The 22,077-nt window shown below is 40.7% G+C and overlaps 2 protein-coding genes across 2 annotated transcripts; both read right to left on the reverse strand.

Annotated features, from left to right (window-relative positions):
• Positions 1-4,139: 4,139 nt before the first annotated feature.
• On the reverse strand, positions 4,140-12,430 carry LOC117013421 (keratin-associated protein 4-7-like). The gene is given in 3 exon segments (XM_033090569.1): positions 4,140-4,601; positions 4,603-4,763; positions 11,959-12,430. Coding segments are annotated over 3 exon segments (1,095 nt in total).
• A 6,190-nt stretch (positions 12,431-18,620) lies between these two features.
• LOC117013423 (keratin-associated protein 4-3-like) lies at positions 18,621-19,235 on the reverse strand. The gene has a single exon (XM_033090572.1). The coding sequence runs from the start codon at positions 19,233-19,235 to the stop codon at positions 18,621-18,623; it is 615 nt and encodes a 204-aa protein (XP_032946463.1).
• Positions 19,236-22,077: the final 2,842 nt, after the last annotated feature.

A 22,077-nucleotide genomic window follows, 5' to 3' on the forward strand; every position in this document is an offset into this window, starting at 1 on the left:
GATTATTCATCGCAGTGCTATTGTAAAAACAAAACAAACAAAAGCTGGACACAATCAGAGTGTCCTTCAGTGAGGTACTGGTGAATAAACTGTAGTGTATCACGTAATGGAGTAATATTCAGCTGTAAAAAGGAATAAGGAGTATCTCTAAATGCTACTACGAGGTAATCTCCAGGGTATATTATTAAGAGATGATAAAGCAGGTAGAGAAAAAGTAAGTATTAGTGTTCTATAATGTGTCTAAAAGACCGAGGAAACAAAACAGAAAATATATTTGCTTCTATTACATTACTTTTTTAAATAATGGAAGAATAGAGAAAGAGGAGATGAGAAAACACAAAAGGGGGGCTTACACATCCAGCCAAGATGGAGTAACAGGGACTGAATTTACCCTCCTGCCTGAAACAACTAAAATCTGGTAAATCAATGATGAAAAACTGGTTTTTTAGGCATAGACTGTCAGACAGAGAACACTGGTGCCTTAGCGGGAAACAAATGAGGTGATCCTTTAGGATGGCCTCAGCTTATTTCTTGAAGAGTGTTCCAGGGTGCAGCTGGCAGGGAGAACCAGGTAGAGCTTGGTAATTGTCCTGCCTTGAGGCGATGGAGCTGGGATGCAGGAGGCCGACAGCTAGAACTCACAGGGCAGAGTACCGGAGAGACGAGAGTGGCACAGAGAACCCCAAAGATCTGCACAAGCTCTGCCTGATCTGTACTGATCAGTGCATGTGTGAGAGGAAGCGATCCAGGACAGGTAAAGACCCTCTCCCAACCCCATAAAAGGCAGAAGGAACAATCCTTGGAGCTGACATTCATATTTTCATGAGCTGGAATGAAAAATCTTGAAATTCATGATTACTGTAAAGAGTATTGAATTGGGAGTGGGGCAGATTGTTTCCTAGAGTAAAGGCTGGTCCAGTCCCACCTCACATAGCTTCTAGTAAGCAAGTCTCGAAAGGATCAAATTCCTAAGTAACTTAATTCCCTCCCAGAACAGGTTTTCCAAAAAGTTTTTCTTTGATTTTTATCCATGGATTCCTAAGAATATCTATTTTTTCCAATTACTGAAGAGACTGCCAGTGAAACCGAAGCTGTGATTGAGATAGCTCAACTTCTGCTGTACAATTGACAAAGCCGTGCTGTCTGTCCTACAGGTGTAGGTAAAAAAGCAATTGTCCAAACTGCATAGAAACCATAAAGAAGAGTACCATTATGCTGAATTTTCCATACAGGGAAGTGCTGGTTTATTTTGGCATAGAGTTATAACATAGGAAAATATGGGGAATAAGAATTATACAAGAGAATCATCTTTGGACAATTTAGAGAGAGACTATAAAAACGTGTAATGTAAAAATACTGAAATCCAAGTTCATTTTCTTGAGCTGCTTGATCCGGTGCCCAAAAATTAAGAAGGAGAATTTGGGAGAATTGGTCAGTACAACCATTGGTATGTTACAGCAAAGTCACACTTGGATGAGAGGGAGAGAGCCAGAAAGAGTAGAATTTGGACTGAGGCCAAAATGTGCTCACAGTCGGAGAGCCTGTTGTGGGCTCATTAAAATCATGAGACCCAACTAAGGTCAGAAACATGAGCCTGTCGTAAAGGTCGGCACAAAAGGAGGGTCTACACCCGTGAGGACAGAGGTAAACGGAGAGGGTGGACACAGGGCTGGGGGCTCAGCGGCAAGAGAAGGTGCAACACAGGGGGCGGGGCAGGTGGCGATGACACAGGTGAGGTGATAGCAAGTGGAGTGGCAGGAGACCTGGCTACAGACTGGGTGGGGACAGCAACAGGGGCGGCAGCCGTGGCTACAACAAAAGAGGTGGCAACAGCAGATAGCGAAGCAACAACTGGGGCAACAGCAGGTGGACTAGCAACACACAGATTGGCAGCAGCTGGAAATGCAGCAACTTGACACATATAGCACCTGCGGCGGCAGCAGATCTCCTGGCAGCAGCCATGGTCACAGCCCTGGTCAGAGCAGACGGAGCCACAACAGGAGTTGACCATGGTGTCAATGAAAGGAATGGGGTTCCATGGGTGGGTATGAGCAGGGCTCCAGGAGGGTGGTTTCTTGAGTTTGAATATGTCCTTAGATGGTTTTACGATGAGCAATACTCTTTCCTTGTTGGTTTTCCTACTGGGACATCAGTTAATATTATTAAGTTAAGAATTGTGTTTATCAGGTTAAGTATGCCAAAATCTAGGGAAAGCACCATTTCCTTTTTACAGTATTAGGATTCATTGAATCTCATCAAGCCACGTGAAACCACTTTTGTGTTGCTCCCTCTGTCTAATGTGTCTCCTAAATTAGAAATTCATATGATATTCTATGATTGAGTTTTTACGTCTGCCACCTTTTTTCCTTTTTTGTGTATGACTCCATGGTAATACTTTGAGGATGGCTATTACAATGCCAAGTCTGTGTTAAAGTGGAAAAATGCATGCTACTGTCAGGTGAAGTGCTGATAAAGAAATAGGAGGAAAAACTCATCGTTGGGGTTACTATGTACAATGTAAAGAGACTGATTTTTTACATATAAAGTGGTATACACATATATAGTGAAGAGTGAGGTATAATATATAGTAAATAGTGATGTGTAACATAGTAGTAAATTATATATTATGTGTGTTAAATACATAGGTCTCTGTATCTCCAGATCTAATCTTTCACTATTTGTTTTATTCTCTCTCTCAGTACGCCTTTTGATGTTTAGGAAGGTTTGTGTTTTGTGCTAATGGTCACCTCTATATACATATCTTTATATAATGCCAGATGAACCCAAATTTTTGGTTACTATCAATTGAGTCTCTGCTTTTAGAAATATTGGAATTACCTACTTATTTTATCACCTGTTCCTTCAGCATCAGATATGAACTCACAGTTAAGACCCATAGGCAATTGGCAAAATTTTTCTACTTCATGTATTCTCTTTCCCTTTCTCCATTTTCTGATAATTGAACTGTATCTATGTGTCAGTACATAGCCATTACACACCATACTGCCTCTCTCATGTTCATCATTCGTTCTTAGTTCTACAGGATGTATATAAAATGTCAGCTCCATTAGTGCAGAGTTTTGTGTGTGTTGGTCCCTGTTGTTACCCCAGTACATTTATCAGTGTCTCCCACATAATAAATGTCTAGCAAATACTTTTTGAATAAACGAATGAAGAAATTAGCATTTGGAAGGATCGATGGAAGCAGACTTACTTTTCAGCGAAAACAATGGGCCCTCATTTCTGCATGGAAACAATTGACAGGCGCTCCATAGTACTCTCTGATGTGGCCAGGCTGTCTGCCATTTGCCAGTTTCCACCAAACCCATTGTCCTGTCAAGGACCTACCTCACCCATCTGGGTTACCTGCCTGTCCCCTCAATGCATGTGCATTTGAACCTTTCCTATCCAAAGAAAGAATGAGACGTGGCTGAGGTCCTGTTGTAAATGGGGGCAGAATCAGTGCACACTTGTATTGCTGTGTGGGTGACATCACTGAGTGCAAGGCTGAATAGAAACCTGTAACCTGTGCTAAGCAGCACATTGCACAGACGTGATACCTGAGGTGACGCAGGAAGCATGCATGTATCATGTTCTCTTTGCATTCATATACATAGAGTCCTCCAAACTTCTAGTTCTCATTTTTTAATTTTTTACCTAAGACAGATTCATAGTGCTGGGTGATTTGCCCATGAAATAAGGAGGCACCTAGAAAAAATCAGGTAGTGAATAATGGAAACTGACTTTTACTGAGAAGCGACAAAACCATATTGTGTGTCCTACAAATACGCTTGTCTAGAAACTGAAAACAGAATCTTAAGGGAGCAACAATCACACTGATTTTTAGTGCAGGGAAGTGTAACTTTATTTTGGTACAGAAATATATCAAGTTACAGAAAAGTACTAGAATAAGAAAGGAGAATGATTTCACCAGTTGTCAGGTTGAAGGGTAAAATCTGTGACTGTGTACGTGCTCCAGGCCATATCCATCTTCAGTAGTGTGACCTGGTACCTCATTGGCATTACAGGGCCCAGTTCAGTTGAGCAATATCAACCTTACTCCATGTGTCAGCACAAAAGGAAGGTCTACATCTGTGAGGACAGAGGTAAATGGAGGTGGTGGTTACAGAGCTGGGGGCTCAGCAGCAGGAGGAGGCGCAGCACATGGGGCGGGGGCAGGTGGCAATGACACAGGTGGGGCGATAGCAGTTTGTGTGACAGGAGACCTGGCCACAGACGGGGCGGAGGCAGCAGCAGGGGCAGCAGCTGGGGCGACAGCAGCTGGAGCCACAGCCGCTGGAACCACAGCAGGAGGGGCGACAGCAGCTAGAAATGCAACAGGATGGGCGGCAGCAGCTGGAACCACAGCAGCTGGAACCACAGCAGGAGGGGCGGCAGCAGCTGGAACCACAGCAGCTGGGGCGGCAGCAGCTGGAGATGCAACAGGATGGGCGGCAGCAGCTGGAACCACAGCAGCTGGAACCACAGCAGGAGGGGCGGCAGCAGCTAGAAATGCAACAGGATGGGCGGCAGCAGCTGCTACCACAGCCGCTGGAACCACAGCAGGAGGGGCGGCAGCAGCTGGAACCACAGCAGCTGGGGGCGGCAGCAGCTGGAGATGCAGCAGGTGGGCCTGCAGCAGCTGGAACCACAGCAGCTGGGGCGGCAGCAGCTGGAACCACAGCAGCTGGGGCGGCAGCAGGTGGTCCTGCAGCAGGTGGTCTGGCAGCAGCTGGGGCGGCAGCAGGTCTCCTGGCAGCAGCCTTGGCCACAGCCCTGGTCAGAGCAGACGGAGCCACAACAAGAATTGACCATGGTGTCAGAGGGTGGAGGGTCTGGGTGGATTTCCAGGAGAGTGAGGTTCTCAAGTTTGGGAGTCTCCTTGCCACATGTCCCCTTTTATACCCAGCTGAGGGACTTCCATGATTATGAAAAAACTATTTCCTTATTTTTATGTTAATTACTAAGTGAAATTAGTAAATTGTATTATGGTATTTTTCTAAGAAGTAATTATTTCCCTTTTCTCAAGTCCCCTAGTGTTCTCACATGAATCACCATTTATGTTTCTCCTTTGCTTGCAGTGTCACAAGGTTTCACTCCCTGAATATCATGTGACTCAGGCAGATCACTATCTCTTGTCTGTTTCTCATCTTTGTATGATTTTTGGAGAGCTTCTGTTGGGGCTAGAATCCCTGGTGGAAAAATTTGTGTATCAATCAGATGGAATGCTGGTAGGAAAGAAGGAAGTAAGCTCATCTTTTTGAGTGTGAGAAATGAGGAAACATATGATTCATTGTTTGTATTCTGGGTGTTCATTGTGCTAGTGAAATTGCTAGGTTATTTTGTTATTTTTCTGTGTTATTTTTCTTCAGCCTGATGCACTTTGAAACAGTTAGCAAAGACTCATCTAGAATAGATCAGTGTTGATTTTTAGAAATCTTTCTGCTGGGGTAGAGTAATTGGGATGACAGTTTTTGATCTGCCTTTTGAAATATCAAAATAGGTCATGGTTATACTTTATGGAGGTTTCATTAACATTTTTTTCAAATATTCTAAAGCTAAAAAGTCTAGTAATTTTTGTAGTATCACTTATCTGTAAGATTTTCTTAGATGAATTAAGGGAATATAAATGACATATTCATCATCCTACGTGTATTTACACAGAAAATTGCATCCATAAAGTTTATACTTTATAAAGTTTAAAGCCTCATATGATTATACTCTAAAATAAGAGGTCTTCTTCAGTGCTACAGGCATTCGGGAAAAAAAAAATACATTTAAGGAAAGAACCCACATGTCTTAACCCTCATACTGCTCCAAGTTAATGGAGCAGAGTGTGTTATTAACATACTGTGATGTTGTGATTGATAACAAGAAATATCTATTTGGTGTTTGACCCAGTTCCTGGCACAGAGCTCCTAAAACCCTTGGAATTTCCTGTGATAGGAGCGAGAAGGTGTCTTTTGTAATATCAATGAAGTGATTTTGGAAACCAACCTTGTGATTGGAGGATTGGAACTTTCAGTACCAGCCACACTAAACCTCTGTGGAGGGAAAAGGGGTTGAAGGTTAAATCAATCATCAGTGGTCAATGATTTAATCAATTATGACTGTGTAATGAAGCCTCCATAAGAACCCAGAAGGATGAGGTTCACAGAGCATATGGCTTGGTGAACATGTAGAGGTGAAGGGAAGGTAATGCACTTGGAGAGGGCATGGAAGCTCTGCTCTTTTTCCCCGTACCTGCCCTATGCATCTCTTCCGTCCAGCTATTCCTGAGTTATCTTTTTATGATAAACCTATGCTCTAGTAAGTAAAATGTTTCTCTGAGTTTTGTGCGCCACTTGAGCAAATTAGTCTAACCTGAGGAGGGCATTGTGGGAATCTCTGATTTATATCCAGTCAGTCACAAGTATAGGTGACAACATGGGATGGCGACTGGCTTCTGAAGTGGAGGTGCCAGTCCTGTGGGACTAAACCCTTAACCTGTAGAATCTGATGCTATCTCTGGGTAGACATTTTCAGAATTGAGTTGAATTGTAGGACACCCAGGTGGTGTCTGGAGCATTGCTTGTGGGAGATGTGGGGAAATCAGTGGAACTGGGTCCAGAACCTAATTTACATATAAAAATGGTACATGACACTTCTATGAAGTCATTAAAAATCCCATTGTCAGTAAACATGTATAGACATGTATTCTGCGGAACCTCCATCAAATTCCCTTTTATGGGCCTAAGGACCTCTTGAAATTCACTATTCATATAATATTTTCCTTTTTTTTTTTTAATTCTGTGACCATTGTATATTTTCCTAAATAGTTCAAACTAAGATCTGTAGTCCCTTCCACATATTACTTATATTGCAATAAAGGAGAAGAATATATAACATTTAAGCAATTCCCTTAGAATTTACCTGTATGCCCCAAACATGCTTGCTCACTGTTTAATTTTTCTTTTAGAGAATAGGGACTGTACATACCCAGTAAAGTTGCCTCAAGATAGGTAATTGATTTATGATTTGATGCCACCATAGCCCATTTTCCCAAGGGGTTAGAAACTTTTTCCCCATCCCCAACTCTCCCCACTCTTTGAATTAACCCTCTGATCAGGCCCACTGAGGTGGGCTGTGGATTGCATCACTCCCTCTATATCCCAGCATGGCTGAGACATGAAAAGAAAGTCATCCCTTTGGCAGGAGTACAGGAAAACTTCAATGTTGCTTTGCGTCATCTCAGATGGGAAGAAGTGAAAAGTAAAAACCAAAACAAAGTAGTCTCTGGAGAAAGGTTTTTATACTTTGCATTTTTTATATTTTAACTTTTAATTTAAACCTTTTGAATATCCTGTGTGTGCGTGCACATATGTGTTTAAAAAGGAAGACACATAGTGAGACGTATCCCTCCAACCTTTCTTCCCAGGTCCCCTTCTTGAAGGCAGGCAGAGTTTCCAGCTTTTTGTGAATCCTTCTGGAGATACTTAATCCATAAGAAACCAATAGGAATATTTATTCATTTCTTTCACTTGTACAAATGGTAGCATATCAGCTCTTCCTGCTTTGCTGGTTTCCCTTGAAGCATTCAGATAGCATTTACACAGCTTTGCCATTCTTTTTCTTTTACAGTAGCATAGTATTCCATTTAATGAATGTAACATAATTTATTGAGGCAATCTGCATTGTTGGACATTTAGTTTGTTTCCAGTCTTTTGATAGTATATACAGCACTGCAGTGAATAAGCTTGTTCATACATAATTTCACATGTGTGTATTTTCTGTAAGATAAATTCCTAAAGAAATAGAATTACAGGATCAAAGAGTATACATTCATTTAGAGTGTTTGTTAGACAATGCCAACTTCACCTTCCATAGAGATTGTGCCGGTTTACTCTTCTAGCACTGTGTGAATGCTTGTTTTTCTCCATTTTTATTAACGCAGTGATACACGTGATACACAGATACAAATAGTCATCTATTAATACATACCGGGGGTGCCAAAAATATGTATACAAGTGGACACTTTGGTCAACATTGCTCAAACAGTAGTTCACCATAATCAGAAGTGTCTGGACGCTGATGGTAACCACTTTGAGCACCTCTTGTAATTGCAGAAGTCACATGTGACTTGTATTCATCTTTTGTTATCGGTATATATTGAGTATTACAATTTTAATACAGTTTTTCTTTCTTAAAATGTGTATACACTTTTTGGCACCCTCTGTATACAGACATCTGTCTGCCTTTCTTTCTTTCTGTCTGTCTTTCTTTATGCCTATCTATCTATCTATCTATCTATCTATCTATCTATCTATATCAATATGATAGATAGGTGTTAACGTTTCTCCATGTGATTTGAATTTGCATTTCTCTTATTGTAAGTGAGATTGAGCAGCTCTTCAAATGTTTAAGAGCTATTTGTATTTCCTTTTGTATAAGGAAAATTGAAGAAAACCTTCTATATTTGTAATTTATGCTTTTGTTTTTTCTACTGGGTTTAGTCTTCATACACTGATTTTTGCAGGAACTCGTTATGTATAAAAATTAGCCATTTTATGTAATGTGAATGTCAAATCTTTTTACCAGTTTGTCTTTTTTACTTTGCTCATGTGGTTTTTGCCACATAGATGTTTACTTTTGATACAGTCAAATTTATTAATTTTTTCTTTTATGGCTTCTGGGATTGGTGTCATACTTAGAAAGGCCTTTCCTCTTGCAAATTTGTATAAACATGGTCTCATAGTTTCTTCTGTTATGTTCAAAATTTCATGTTTCCTATTTTCAAATATTAATCCATTAGGAATGTATACTGTTATGAGATAATGAGGTTTAGATGTTTTTTAAATTTGATATGACCATAGCCCAACACCATTTTTTATTTTTTTTTATTTTTTTTTAAATTTATTTTTAATTTATTGGGGTGACAATTGTTAGTAAAATTACATAGATTTCAGGTGTGCAATTCTGTATCACATCATCCATAAATCACCATTTTTTAAACAATACATTTTTCCCCTACTGATTTGAAATGCCACCTTTTCATATACTGTATTCCCTCATGTATTTTCTATTTCTGGACTTGCTTTTTCTATTTCTTTAATGGTTTTTCATGCACTAGTACCGCAATCATCAATTATAGGATTAAGTTACTCTTAATGGTTATCAAGTCCAAGCACACCTCACTAGATTATGGCAATATGCCAGTGAACTCAAATGTCTGTGTGGCCAAGCACTAAATGTATACTGGGTTCCCTGCCATGAGAAAGTAAATTGCACCTGGCTGGACTCTGACACTGGCGTTGTAAAGAATGCATTAATTGAGCCTGTAATTGCATACCAGTCTTGATAGCCTTGTTGTGCTTCCTGTAAAGTTCTTTCATATTAGTTACAGCTGAAGCAATCAGGGAAATGATCTTGTTTAATCACCAAGATTCCACTGTTAACCTCTAGGAACTGTCTTTCCATATACTGGCCAGACAGGACTGTTAAAGGGAGTTCATGGGATTAAAACTCTTACTTCAGCTATTTTCTTAATCAGAATAGTCATCTCTTGTTGCTCTTCTGGAATTTATATTGCTTAGTATTTGCTACCTAGAAGGGCTTGAGCAATTCCAAAGGTACATATTTAACCTGGCCAAATTTTAATTTACTTAAAATCCATCTCACTGTGCATTCAGGTAAACTTGATGGGACCACAGACTAATCACTCCAGTCACACTTTCCCGTTCATAACCATTTCTACCTTGGTTTTCTCTACCACCATATCGCCAGTCTCACTTTTGGAGCATCCAGAGCACCATAACTCTCCCTGATGGGAATTACTGTACAGTGAGTGCCTGCAGGCAGCACTCCTAAGAAGTTTTGCATCCCACCTTTTTGGCTACTTCACCCAAATCCTTGCACAGGCCTTGACACCTATGGGGTAACTGTGCCTTGCTGGAATGAGCCCTGGGTACGGAGCTTTTCTTGTTGCTTTCTTTATACTCTAGCCACACTTTTGTAAATCGCCCTTTTATTACCCAGACTCAGTGTGCCATCTTGTTCCCACTGTGATTGTAGTTCTGGTAAAAACAGGAAATTATAAGCCTCATATACTTTAATACTGAAAAAGGGAGTATTAAAACTTACATTCTTTGATTTAGGCCTAGCTAATAAAGTATAATATTAAAACCAGAACCTGCATCCTGTAATTATCAGCTATTAAGGAAGAACATATGGGAAGATAAAAGATTTGTTAATTCCAGTATATGGCAATACAGAGCTGTAGAACATTTTAGAGTAAGCTGAAAAGGTGAAGCTGAAAAATGTCTGTGAGACTCTTCTATGATTTACTAACACTGTAACACTCAAACTGTGTTGGGGTGAAACCCACTTTATATCATACTCTATCTAGTTTGTCTCTTGAAACCTTAAATTTTTTTTTAAAAAATTTCAAAAATAACAATCTACTCTTAGTTACACTTGTTAAGTTATTTGAAAATATAGCAAATATATAGAACTCTGATATATGAAAATTTGAGTTTAAAATGTTTTTAATATACTTCAGATTATGAACCAAAACTTATAGACCCTTATATTTGTATAAAAATATTATTGTATATGTTGTGACACATTTATGATCCTAAGGAGGATCATTCTTACCTGAATTTTGGTGATGAGAAAACTGAGTCTCAAAAAAATATCCTGCACATTTTCTTAAGTAACACCAAGCAAGGTGATAAAAGCCTAAAATGAGAGGGTAAAACCATCAAGAAGATGGGAAACTTTAATGTCATGAGAGGTTAAAATTAGGAAGGAATTTCAGTCTTGAAATACTAAAAATTTGAGCATCTCTTTATAAAAAGTTCTAGAATTTTGATGGAAAAGTTTCCATGGACTTTATAAACACCCAGATACCTGAATTTAGAGGGTACACTTAGTAAGTATTCTGAGAGAAAGTTTATTGTTTAAAGAGGAAAAAAGGAGAAATGAAGAAAAGGAGGAAGGGAGGGAGTGAGGGAGGGAAGGAGGGAAGGAGGAACGAAATAAGGGAGAAAAGAAGAGGGAGGACGAAAGGAAAAAGTACTTGAGGTAAATAGAACACCCACAATTCACACACCCAAATAATGGGGCATACTGGAAGTAGAAATATAGTCAAGTGAAATTTAGATGACTTTATGATCTATGCCCTAAAGATTTTAAGGGACATTTGAGACGTACGAGTATATCAAAGTTATAGAGGACAGTGAAACAATTATACAAACTGTCTTTGCTCTTTTGTCAAAGAGAACACTATGCTAAGATAGTGTTCTAGCCTAGGTAGTGTTGCAATAGCAGTAACAATAAAAATGATATTTTTGAGAGCTTGCATTATGTGCCCCACTCTATGCTAAGTGTATTACATGGATTATGTCTTTGAGCCTTTGAAGACTATAATGTATTATTCCCATTTCACAGAGAAAAAAACTGAGGCTTGAAGAGGTTAAATAACTTTGCCCATGTCATACAACAAATGTCCGGTGGAGTCTCAGTTCCAGCATAGTTAACTACTCTTGAATTTGCTGTCCTGCGTTTAAAGCAAGATTCCTTGGTGTGAAGTGCTAGGGAAAGGCACACATACACACATGCACACACACATCAAATCATTAACAAATCAGGAGGTTTCAATATCAGGGGAAATGGCTGTTTATTAAGAACATATGGAAACAGTGTTATGTGAGATCATCACATTCAGCTTATACTTAGATGGAACATTGCTGGTATAAAAATAGATGCATCTGGGCCTGGGTTAAAATCATTGGACGAACGTGTTTTCATCTGTCATTTCCTAGAACTGAACACCAACTCTGAATGCGAAATCAGAAGACTTGGCAGCTAAAAGTTCATTCCCCTGTCATTGACTGGCTCCAACACATTTTATATGACTCGTGAGGACATCCATGGTGTGACAAAGATTACAGGCAGAGATTCAGCAGCAGGAAGAAGCACAGGACATGGGGCGAGGGCAGGTGGCGATGACACAGGTGGGGCGATAGCAGTTGGTGTGACAGGAGACTTGGCCACAGACTGGGCGGAGGCAGCAGCAGGGGCAGCAGCAGGGACGGCAACAGCTGGAGCCACAGCAGCTGGAGCCACAGCAGGAGGGGCGGCAGCAGCTGGAGATGCAGCAGGTGGGCCTGCAGCAGCAGGAACCACAGCAGGAGGGGCGGCAGCAGCTGGACACACAGCAGCTGGGGCGGCAGCAGGGCTGGCAGCAGCTGGAGATGCAGCATGTGGGCCTGCAGCAGCAGGAACCACAGCAGCTGGGGCGGCAGCAGCTGGACACACAGCAGCTGGGGCGGCAGCAGGTGGTCCTGCAGCAGGTGGTCTGGCAGCAGCTGGGCTGGCAGCAGGTCTCCTGGCAGCAGCCTTGGCCACAGCCCTGGTCAGAGCAGACGGAGCCACAACAGGAGTTGACCATAGTGTCAGAGGGTGGAGGGTCTGGGTGGGTTTCCAGGAGAGTGAGGTTCTCGAGTTTGGGAGTCTCCTCATGCCACATCCTCTTATATACTGCCTGAACAGAGTGAGTTGTCAACACGTTTTCCTTGTTTTTGTTTACCTAATGTTTCAGTAAGATCAGATTACACAATAATGTTTATCCATTTAATGGTTTAAACTTGTTGGAAACAACACTTTCCTTTCCAGATATGATAAATTCTATCTGATTTGCTCTTCCTCTGTTTCACACCTGCTGGCATCTTCTGGACCACACTCTCCTCATCTTCCTCCACAGAGGGCTGTCATGTGATATTGGCATTCGGAGTTACATTTCCTACTTGCCCCCGCACCCCCGCGTATCCCTGATCAAGGTGGGATTTGGGCAGATGCATTTCTGGTTGTTCATTTCTTCCAATGACTAATGGAGAAGAAATCCCATCTGCATAGTGTAGCATCTGGCATGTGACAAGAGAAAAATGACCCCTGTGGGTCCTTTGTGAGCAATGAGGAAGGGGACAGCTCTACATGTGTGTGATATTGGGGACCTCTACCCCACTGGAATGGGCTCCCTTAGATGTTTCAAACCTTGGATCAAGTTCTTACCCTAAAAATCCTGGCAGGCAATTTATCTCTGTGATTCCTGTTCCTACAACATTCATTCCATCGCTCATTAAGGAGTTACTTTGCTGTCACACATGTTTGTTCACATCTCTTAGATTCTGGAAGACATAGCCTCATGTTTTACTCCTCATCTCATTCTTAATTAAAAATATTTCTTCAGTGGACAAAAGAAAATTAAAATGTTGAATCAGAATGTCCCTTTCCTCAGAACTTATCTCCAGAGCTGGGAAATCTATGGCACAAGATTTTTGGATTAATTTGAAACGTGCATGTATTTTACTCAGTTCTACCTTATTTAATTACTATTTGCACTTATCCTCTATTTGGTGATTGTCCAACTTGAGCGTGCATCAGACTCCTCTGAGGGCTTATTGAAAAGTGGATACTCCTCCCAGAGTTTCTGATTGCAGGGCAGAGCTTACAGTTCAGCTCTTCTAACAAGTACCCAGACAATACTGATGCTGAAGGTCCAAGAACCACACTTAGAGACTGACTGCTGTATTCAGTTCACTCAAACTTTTCAGAAGTGCCTGTATCCAATTGCTGCCCTGTTTATAATGCAGATCTGTCAAGTGGATAATCTGAGAGACACAAGTTGACAGTCATTGCGGTTGCATGTGATTTAGTTGCGATTACATATGTGACTTAGAGTCTCCTCCCAGGGAATTTACAGTTTGCTGAGAAGACCACACACACACACACACACACACACACACACACACACATACACGCAACTATAATACAACGTGGAAAAGCAACATCAAATGACAGTAGTGTAATTTAACTAAAAGACTTGTACTTAAGGCAAATTAGCCAACCTAACAATTTGGGAAAGACAGATTTATTCATAAATACATATTTCTAGTCACTGTTTTAAATTTGTTTTCCATGATTTATTTTACATTTTAGGCAAAATTTGCATACATTGAACTGCATGAATCCTAAGTGCACAATGTAATGAATGTTGATAAATAGACACATCCATGTAACTGCATACCTAGCAAGTATACCATTATACCGGAAAGTTCCCACATGTGACTTCAGTAAACTCTCCAATACCATAGTGGCACCCACTGTTTTAATATTTTTCACCATAGATTAGTTGTGATCTCGAACTTCAAACAAAAGATAGTAAATGATAATATAGTATAATTTCTTTTTTGTCTGGCACCTTGAGCTTGGTATATGTCTGTGAGAATTGCTAATGTTGATGCATGAATCACTAGGGCATTCAGAACAGTTCTAATAGTACGAAGGTTTAATGCTGTTACCAGCAGTTTCATGGTAGGGTGACCAGCTGTCTCTGTTTGCTTGGGACTGAGGGGCTTCTGAGAACTCAGTACTCAGTGTTAAAATTAGGAAAGTCCCAGGCAAACAAAAACAAGTTAGTCACCCTTTAATGACATCTTTAAATGTCTTAATTAGGACATTTAAAGACCAAGCCCCTTGCAATATCTTTATCACAACAACTTACTTAGCAAACGCTTGATTTACATGTTTCAATTGTATAGGTCTGTGTTTGTAGAGCTAGAGGACATGAGATGTTGAAATAGTTATATTGTGAGGCAACATGGTGTCCCGAGGGGAGAGATGGTCACTTGATTTGCTATGAGATGCTGAGGGAAAAGAAAAAAAATATTTAAAAAAGAGTTTTTGATTACTAGGGGAGTTTCCTATATAAATTCAGGTAGATTAAGACAACACTTTTACAACAGTTGCAAAGGCAAAGTACATTCTCTTAATAGAGAAGTGTGCAGAAAATCAGCCCCTCGACCAGTAGTTTGCAAAGCTGGCTGCATATTGGAATCACAAGGGGAGTGATCAAAAGTACCGATGCCTGGGTCTTGCCCAGAAATATTCTAATTTAACTGGTCTGGTGTCTGGCCTGGGTCAGAAGTTTTTAAGCCCTTCACGTAATCTTAATGTGTAGCCAAGTTTGAGATACACCTCCTTAAACTCTCTATATTACATATATTTCTATAATATTAAATTGGGAATAGAAGTAACTAAAATATTAAAATATAATTGGTAGCATCTAAACGATCCTGAATTTGAAAGACTGAACTTTGAGCAATTTCAGACTGAAACACTGATAATTCTCTTTACTCTTTTAGATCATTCTAATACCAAAACCTGGTATTAGATATATAATACCTCCCCGGATGAGAGTGGAACAATGGGGCATGAACCACAGTGGGAAATTACTATAGACAGCACACTGGGTGTTTTTAAAATATGGAAATCGAAACCAGGAGAGATATCACTCTATGTACTCCTTGCTAAAAATTCTACCCATAGTCTGGCGAAATGTAACTGGTAATTAACATCAGGGGCATACACACACATTATGTATTGTTTACCTAAAACTGTCCCTCTTTTGTTACATAGCGTAGATGAAGTGTAATATTTTTCTTTTGTGCCCTTTTGTTTTCCTTTTTAAATTAATTGCTTTATTATCTTTATAGAATTCCATAATAAAAGAGCTTAGGTAGGTAAACATCAAGGAAATTCGAATGAAGTGGACCCAATGGATATTTGCAGTCACCTTGAGGAACTTGTGTCTCCCTGGGAAATGGGACACTGCATGTTAATATATGCCTTAAAGAATGGCATGCAAAAAAGGTTTTTCTTATCAGGTTTGACATACAGTACATTAGTACTCATTTTTTATAAATACTTGATATGTATTTTGTCTGTAGCTATGTACTACCACTAACTGAATTACAACGTAGTGATAATGTGATCTAAATAGAAACACTTATAATAGGTATGGCTAAATGATAGGGATAAACATTAAACAATATTACTAGTCTTGCTATTAAGTAGTATAATATGTGTAATTAGAACAATATTTAAAATAATATAAATGCCCATATACCATTGGTATATAACAAAAGAATTTTTCTTTGTTCTTTGTCTTCAATCAGTGTTTAATTTAATATTTGTTTTTTGATATTAAATACAGCAAGCATTTCAGTTCACCCTGATTTTTTAAAAAATTCTTTCTTATTATGAAAAGTACACCTAGTAGTCCCCCCTTATCTATGGGGAATATATTCCAAGACTCCCAGAGGATGCCTGAAACCGCAGATAGCAATGAACCCTATATATACTACGTTTTTTCCTGTAGATAGATATCTATGATAAAGTTTAATTTATAAATCAGGCACAGTAATAGATAAACAAACATAACTGATAACAAAATGGAACATAACTAATAGAACAAAATAGAACAAAAAAAGTTATGTGAATGGGGTCTCTCAGCAAACTAGCACAAATTTCTTTCATGACAATTTCACAGATCGAAGATCCATTTTTATTGTAGATCTTAGCAACCTCAGCATACGATTTTTAATCTTTTTTTATTAAGTCAAGAACTTTCACTTTTTCACTTAAAGGAAGCACTTTACAGCTTCTCTCTGGCATATCCAAATTGCCAGCATCACTACTCTTGCATTTGGGGGTCATTGTTAAGTGAAATAAGGGTTCCTTAAACACAAGCACTACAATCTGGTAACCGAGAGGGCTACTAAAATGACTGACAGGTGGGGAGTATGTACAGTGTGGATGCGCTGGACACTGGGATGATTCACAGCCCAGGTGGGATGGAGCAGGATGGCGCGAGGTTTCCTCACACTGCTCAGAATGGCGTGCAGTAAACTTATGAACTATTTATTTCTGGAATCTTCCATTTACTATTTTCAGACCATGGTTGACTATGTGTAACTGGAACTATGGAAAGTGAAACCACAGATTTGGGGTGGAGGAGACTACTGTACACTGAAAATCTATAGAATGTACATGATTAATATAATAAATATTTACGAAGCAAACATCCATATACCCAACACCCAAGTCAAGAAATAGAGCGTTGCTGTCACCAAGAGGGCCCTTGATGTGTCATCTCTTGACCACATCTCGCTCCTTCCACCCTACAGATAACCACGATCCTGATTTTTAAAGTAATCTTTTCATTGATTTTCTTTATAGTTTTACCACCTAGGTATGCATCCTAAGCAATATAGTTTAGTTTTGCATGTTTTTTTTCCTTTTGATTTAATTTTATTTTTAAATATGTAACATTTATCTCCAAGTACAAATTATATGACAAAGTTTATTCAGAGAAATATCACATTTATCCCTTTCCCTTGTGCCCTGTTCCTCCTTTTTTCTATAGTTACCATGTTTATTAGCTTTGGGTTTAACCTTCTGATGTTTACTTTTGCATGTGCAAGCTAATACTTATGTACTCGTATAGCTGTATCTCGCCCTGTCTTGCATGAAGAGTGGCATATTACATACATTCTTTTGCACTTTGATTTTTTTCACTGAGAGTTTTGCATGTTTTAAATGTTTCATAAATGAGTCTTCCTATTTATATTATGTGTTTTAATCGTTCACTCAGTATTATGTAAGGGAGTGGTAGGCAGCCTCTAAGATGGCCCAGTGATTTCTACCTCTCGGTTTCATGGTCTTACAGAATTCTCTCCCCGTGAGTAACTTGCTTCTCACCAACAGCATATGGCAGCCTCAAGTGATTAAGTTACAAAAGATTGTGACTTCCATCTTGCTAGCCAACTTTCTCTCTCACTGGCTTTGATGAAGAAAGCTGCTGTGTGGGAGAGATCTGTGCTGGAAAGCACTGAGCACAGTCTCCATTCAACAACCAGCAAGGAACTGAGGCTCTCACTCTGATGGCCCTCGAGGAATTGAATCCTGTAACAACCATGTAAGTAGTTTGGAAGTGGATTTTTCCCCAGTCAAGACATTAGATGAGATGCCAGTGGCAGCTAACACCTTGACTGCAGCGTTGTAAAAGACTGAAATAGTGAGCTCAGGTAAGCTGTACCTGGATTTTTAATCCACAATATAGAATGATTTAATGAGCAGAGTACTCCTATAGACATTTGGACTTTAATGCAACTGAAGACCTCTGGAGACGGTACAATATGCCCCCACGAGAGAGGAAAGAAGCTAGAGCATTTACCACTCCCATCCACTGGTTGAGCACTGTTCCTACAGATGTTAACTCCCCTAGCCTTCCCAGAGCTGGCTCCCTCACCAGGAGAAGGACCACGGCAAAGTTCTAGGTCCTGGCTGTAAGAAAGCATCTTCCTATAGTAAAATCAGGACGCTAAGGGAATGGAAGTGGAAATCCAGAAATCACATGTAGTCTGATCTCTGCAGAGAAGAACAATGGAAGAATTGACAAGTGAAGGAGAAAAAATAATGAAACACAATGCTCTTGTATTTGTATGCCTGGAAAATTAAGATTTATTTAAGATTTGGGGAAACTCCATATAAGAAAATCTGGCAGGGAACAAACGTATCAATCAGGGTGACATGTTGGTTAGTAGATTGCAGAGAAAATGTACACAGTGTGTTCATTAATAGTGTTCATTGGGTGGGAGGGACAGTATATTTGGAGGCCAAGATAAGTTTAAGAATCAGTTGGAACTGAGATTTTACAGTCGGCGTCTCCTGACTCAGTTCACTGGAACCACATCAAGAAGGTGGGTTGACGAAAACCAGGTGAGTGCAGGTCAGGGCCATCAGCAGCAAGAACCACTAGAGCAGACTGGGCGGCAGCAGGTGGTCTGGCAGCAGGAGGGGCGACAGCAGCTGGAGATGCAGCAGGTGGGGCGGCAGCAGCTGGAGCCACAACAGGAGGGGCGGCAGCAGCTGGAGATGCAGCAGGTGGGCCTGCAGCAGCTGGAGCCACAACAGGAGGGGCGGTAGCAACTAGAAATGCAGCAGGTGGGGCGGCAACAGGTCTGGCAGCAGCTGGGGCGGCAGCAGCTAGAGATGCAGCAGGTGGGCCTGCAGCAGCTGGAGCCACAGCAACTGGGGCGGCAGCAGGTGGTCCGGGAGCAGGTGGTCTGGCAGCAGGTGGGGCAGCAGCAGCTGGAGCCACAGCAGGAGGGGCCACAACAGGTGGAGCCACAGCAGCTGGGCCTGCAACAGGTGGTCTGGCAGCAGCTGGGGCGACAGCAGCTAGAGATGCAGCAGCTGGGGCGGCAGCAGGTGGACACACAGCAGCTGGGGCGGTAGCAGGTAGTCCTGCAGCAGGTGGTCTGGCAGCAGCTGGGGCGGCAGCAGGTCTCCTGGCAGCAGCCTTGGCCACAGCCCTGGTCAGAGCAGACGGAGCCACAACAGGAGTTGACCATGGTGTCAGAGGGTGGAGAGTCTGGGTGGGTTTTCAGGAAGGTGGGTTTGGAAGGTTTGGAGGTCTGCTTGCCCCCGGTGCCCTTTTATACCCTGCTGAGGGGCTGCTGTCATCAGGTGCAGTGCTCCTTCCTTGTCACTGTTTGTCCTAATAAACCGGTGATTATCAAATTAGCCAAGTTTGTTTTCCTGGTTCACCTTTTCAAGATGAATGGAAAACAGTTTCCTTGTCCTGCGGTGTTAGGATTCATCCCTTCAGCTCCTCCTGAATCACGCCTTCTGTGTCTCTCTTGAGTTAGCTTCCTCCAAGGAAGCAGTCACGTGGTTTCCGCCTCTAGATGGTGCATGTGTTAGCCCAGCACAGCGTGTATCCCCTTGGGTGATAAGGATTCTAATAGACCCACATTCCTGTTGGTGATTTGGGAGGATAAAACTGCATTTAGTCTGATGGTTCATTCATTGGGGGTCAGGTGGGCAGAGAAGTTTTGAGTGTGAAACAGGGCATCATGGGCATGAGAATAAGAAGACTTTGAGGACTTTTTCCCCTCCTTCCTCTGAGTCATGACCCATCTAGACTTCCTGATGGTAAACCAATAACTGTTCTAAGGAGGAAAACTACGTCATGAAATTTTGATGTTTCTTCTTTGCCCTCGGCTTTACTGAGGTATACTTAATACACACACAAAGATAACTCATGTCTACTGTACACATGTTGATGAAATTGGACTTCTGCATACACTGTATAACCATCACACCACAATTAAGGCAATAAACATATCCATCACCTACAAAAGATTTTTTTGTGACCCACTTTTTTGTGGTAAGAACATTCACATAAGACTTACCTTCGTAAGTTTTTAAGTCCACTATATCGTCTTGTAAACTATAGGTACAACGTTGTATAGCAGATCTGGGGAACTTACTCATCTGCTATAATTGTAACTTTATACCCATTGAACAACAACTACCCGTTTCCTACTCCCCACAGTCCCTGGAAACCAACGTTTTATTATATGCCTCTCTGAGTTTATTGAATAGCTTGTGTAAGTGGAATCATGCAGGATTTGTCCTTTTGTGACTGACTTATTTCACTGAGCGTAATGGCTTCCAGGTCCATTCATGTTGTTGGCATGGGCCAGATTTCCTGTTCTTTTTTTTTTAAAAATGCTCAATAATATTCACTTCCATTAAGGTATTAGTGTTGGCATTCAGGGTGTAATTCAGGGTTTAATGGCTCCTGCCATTACTGGTTGGCAGTAAGTGTGGACGTATACTGAAGTTAATATCATGTGAAACACCTGTCTTTTTCATTACAAAGGTCTTCAGCCTTTGTTATAGAGATGCAGTGCACAGATACAGACCAGCAGTTCTCAATCTCTTCTACCTGATACCAGGAGTCACATGGCTCATTTTATGATGTTATACCTGGGGAAGAGGTGCTGAGAGGGAATAACTTTAGGGTATGTGGGTCGCTCGAATCAGTTCTCCCACGAAATTTAGATCTAGTCACTCCTCTCCAGTGTCCGCGCCATGTAGCATTAATAACTATTCATCTAGATCTAAGAAAGGCTCTGACTTTTCATCGTGTTAGATTTAGTCTCTTGTGTAACGATGTCTAAAGCATTTAAACCATGATTCTCTCATTCAACATATTCAATCTTTCCTCACTTCATGGCCTCCAAATATTTTGATGAAAAGACTCATATTTTATTACTCATTTTCATATTTTATGAGGAGACTCTCAACCAAATTGGGATGATCCTGGTGCTTTTCTCAGAATGACTAGTCCGAGACAGGAATGGCTACTACCCCCAAACCATTCTACAGTTGAAACTGATATTTATTTGGAATAACATAGTACAAAAACAGAATTTTACAGGAAGTGTCCTTTTTTTCTCCCAGGTTTTCTTAACTTCCAAGCAGAAAAATGTATACAAACATTTCAACTAGTGGTACCCCTCATTTTTTGAAACACTAATCAGCTAGTCATATGGTTGCTGTATGTAAGAGATTGACTTGTCCCAAATTACTATAATGGACTGATACAGGATGAGTGGGTGGCTCATAGAAAGAAACAAAGTTGACTCACCATGGTGAGGATTTTTAATGGAATAGCTGTTTCTATAGACAGTCACGGAGGGGTTTAGTGTCAGCTTGTTCCAGAGGAAGCATCAAGAACCAGATGAAGGAGATTGGATAAAATGGTTTGGAGGATCCCTTTCTACCTTAAGTGACTTATAAGTCTAATAAACCAAACTCCTTATGATGCCTTTTTATTCCTGGCCATTTTCTATTTCTGCGCTGGCCCTAATTTCCGGTTGACATAACCAGGAGGATAATAGCCTATACTCCTAATTGAACCTCTACTTCCCAGCAGGTCTGGCTGGTGTTCTGAGTCTACAGCTCTGGGCTGAGCCCAGATACAGCATTTTATTAGAAAGGTCCCGAGCTGCTTCTTTTGTCACAGTAAGATGAGGGAACAAAAGCAGATTTCAAGGTGTTGTGGGGTCAAAGGCCCTAGAAAGCCCCATTATGAAGTCTGAAAACAACTTTAAGAATTTCATAAGCCCTTACATTTTAGTAAAATAATGTCCCCTAAGAGGCCTTATGATGGGGGTCTGCCTATGATAGGGGACTCTATAATTTTTATTTATATTAATTGTGTACATATTTTTTCTTCACAGTGTGTGCGCGTGTATTTGTGTGTGTGTTATTTAGGGTGAGCTTAAGATTATGTTTGAAAATTTCTCATAATTTCTTCTAGTACTTTAACAGCTTTACGTTTATCTTGACTTTTCATACAAATGAAATTTACTTTGGTTAAATGAATGAAGTAGTATCTCT

The sequence above is a fragment of the Rhinolophus ferrumequinum genome, chromosome 21 (assembly GCF_004115265.2).
Source record: "Rhinolophus ferrumequinum isolate MPI-CBG mRhiFer1 chromosome 21, mRhiFer1_v1.p, whole genome shotgun sequence".
NCBI lineage: Eukaryota > Metazoa > Chordata > Mammalia > Chiroptera > Rhinolophidae > Rhinolophus > Rhinolophus ferrumequinum.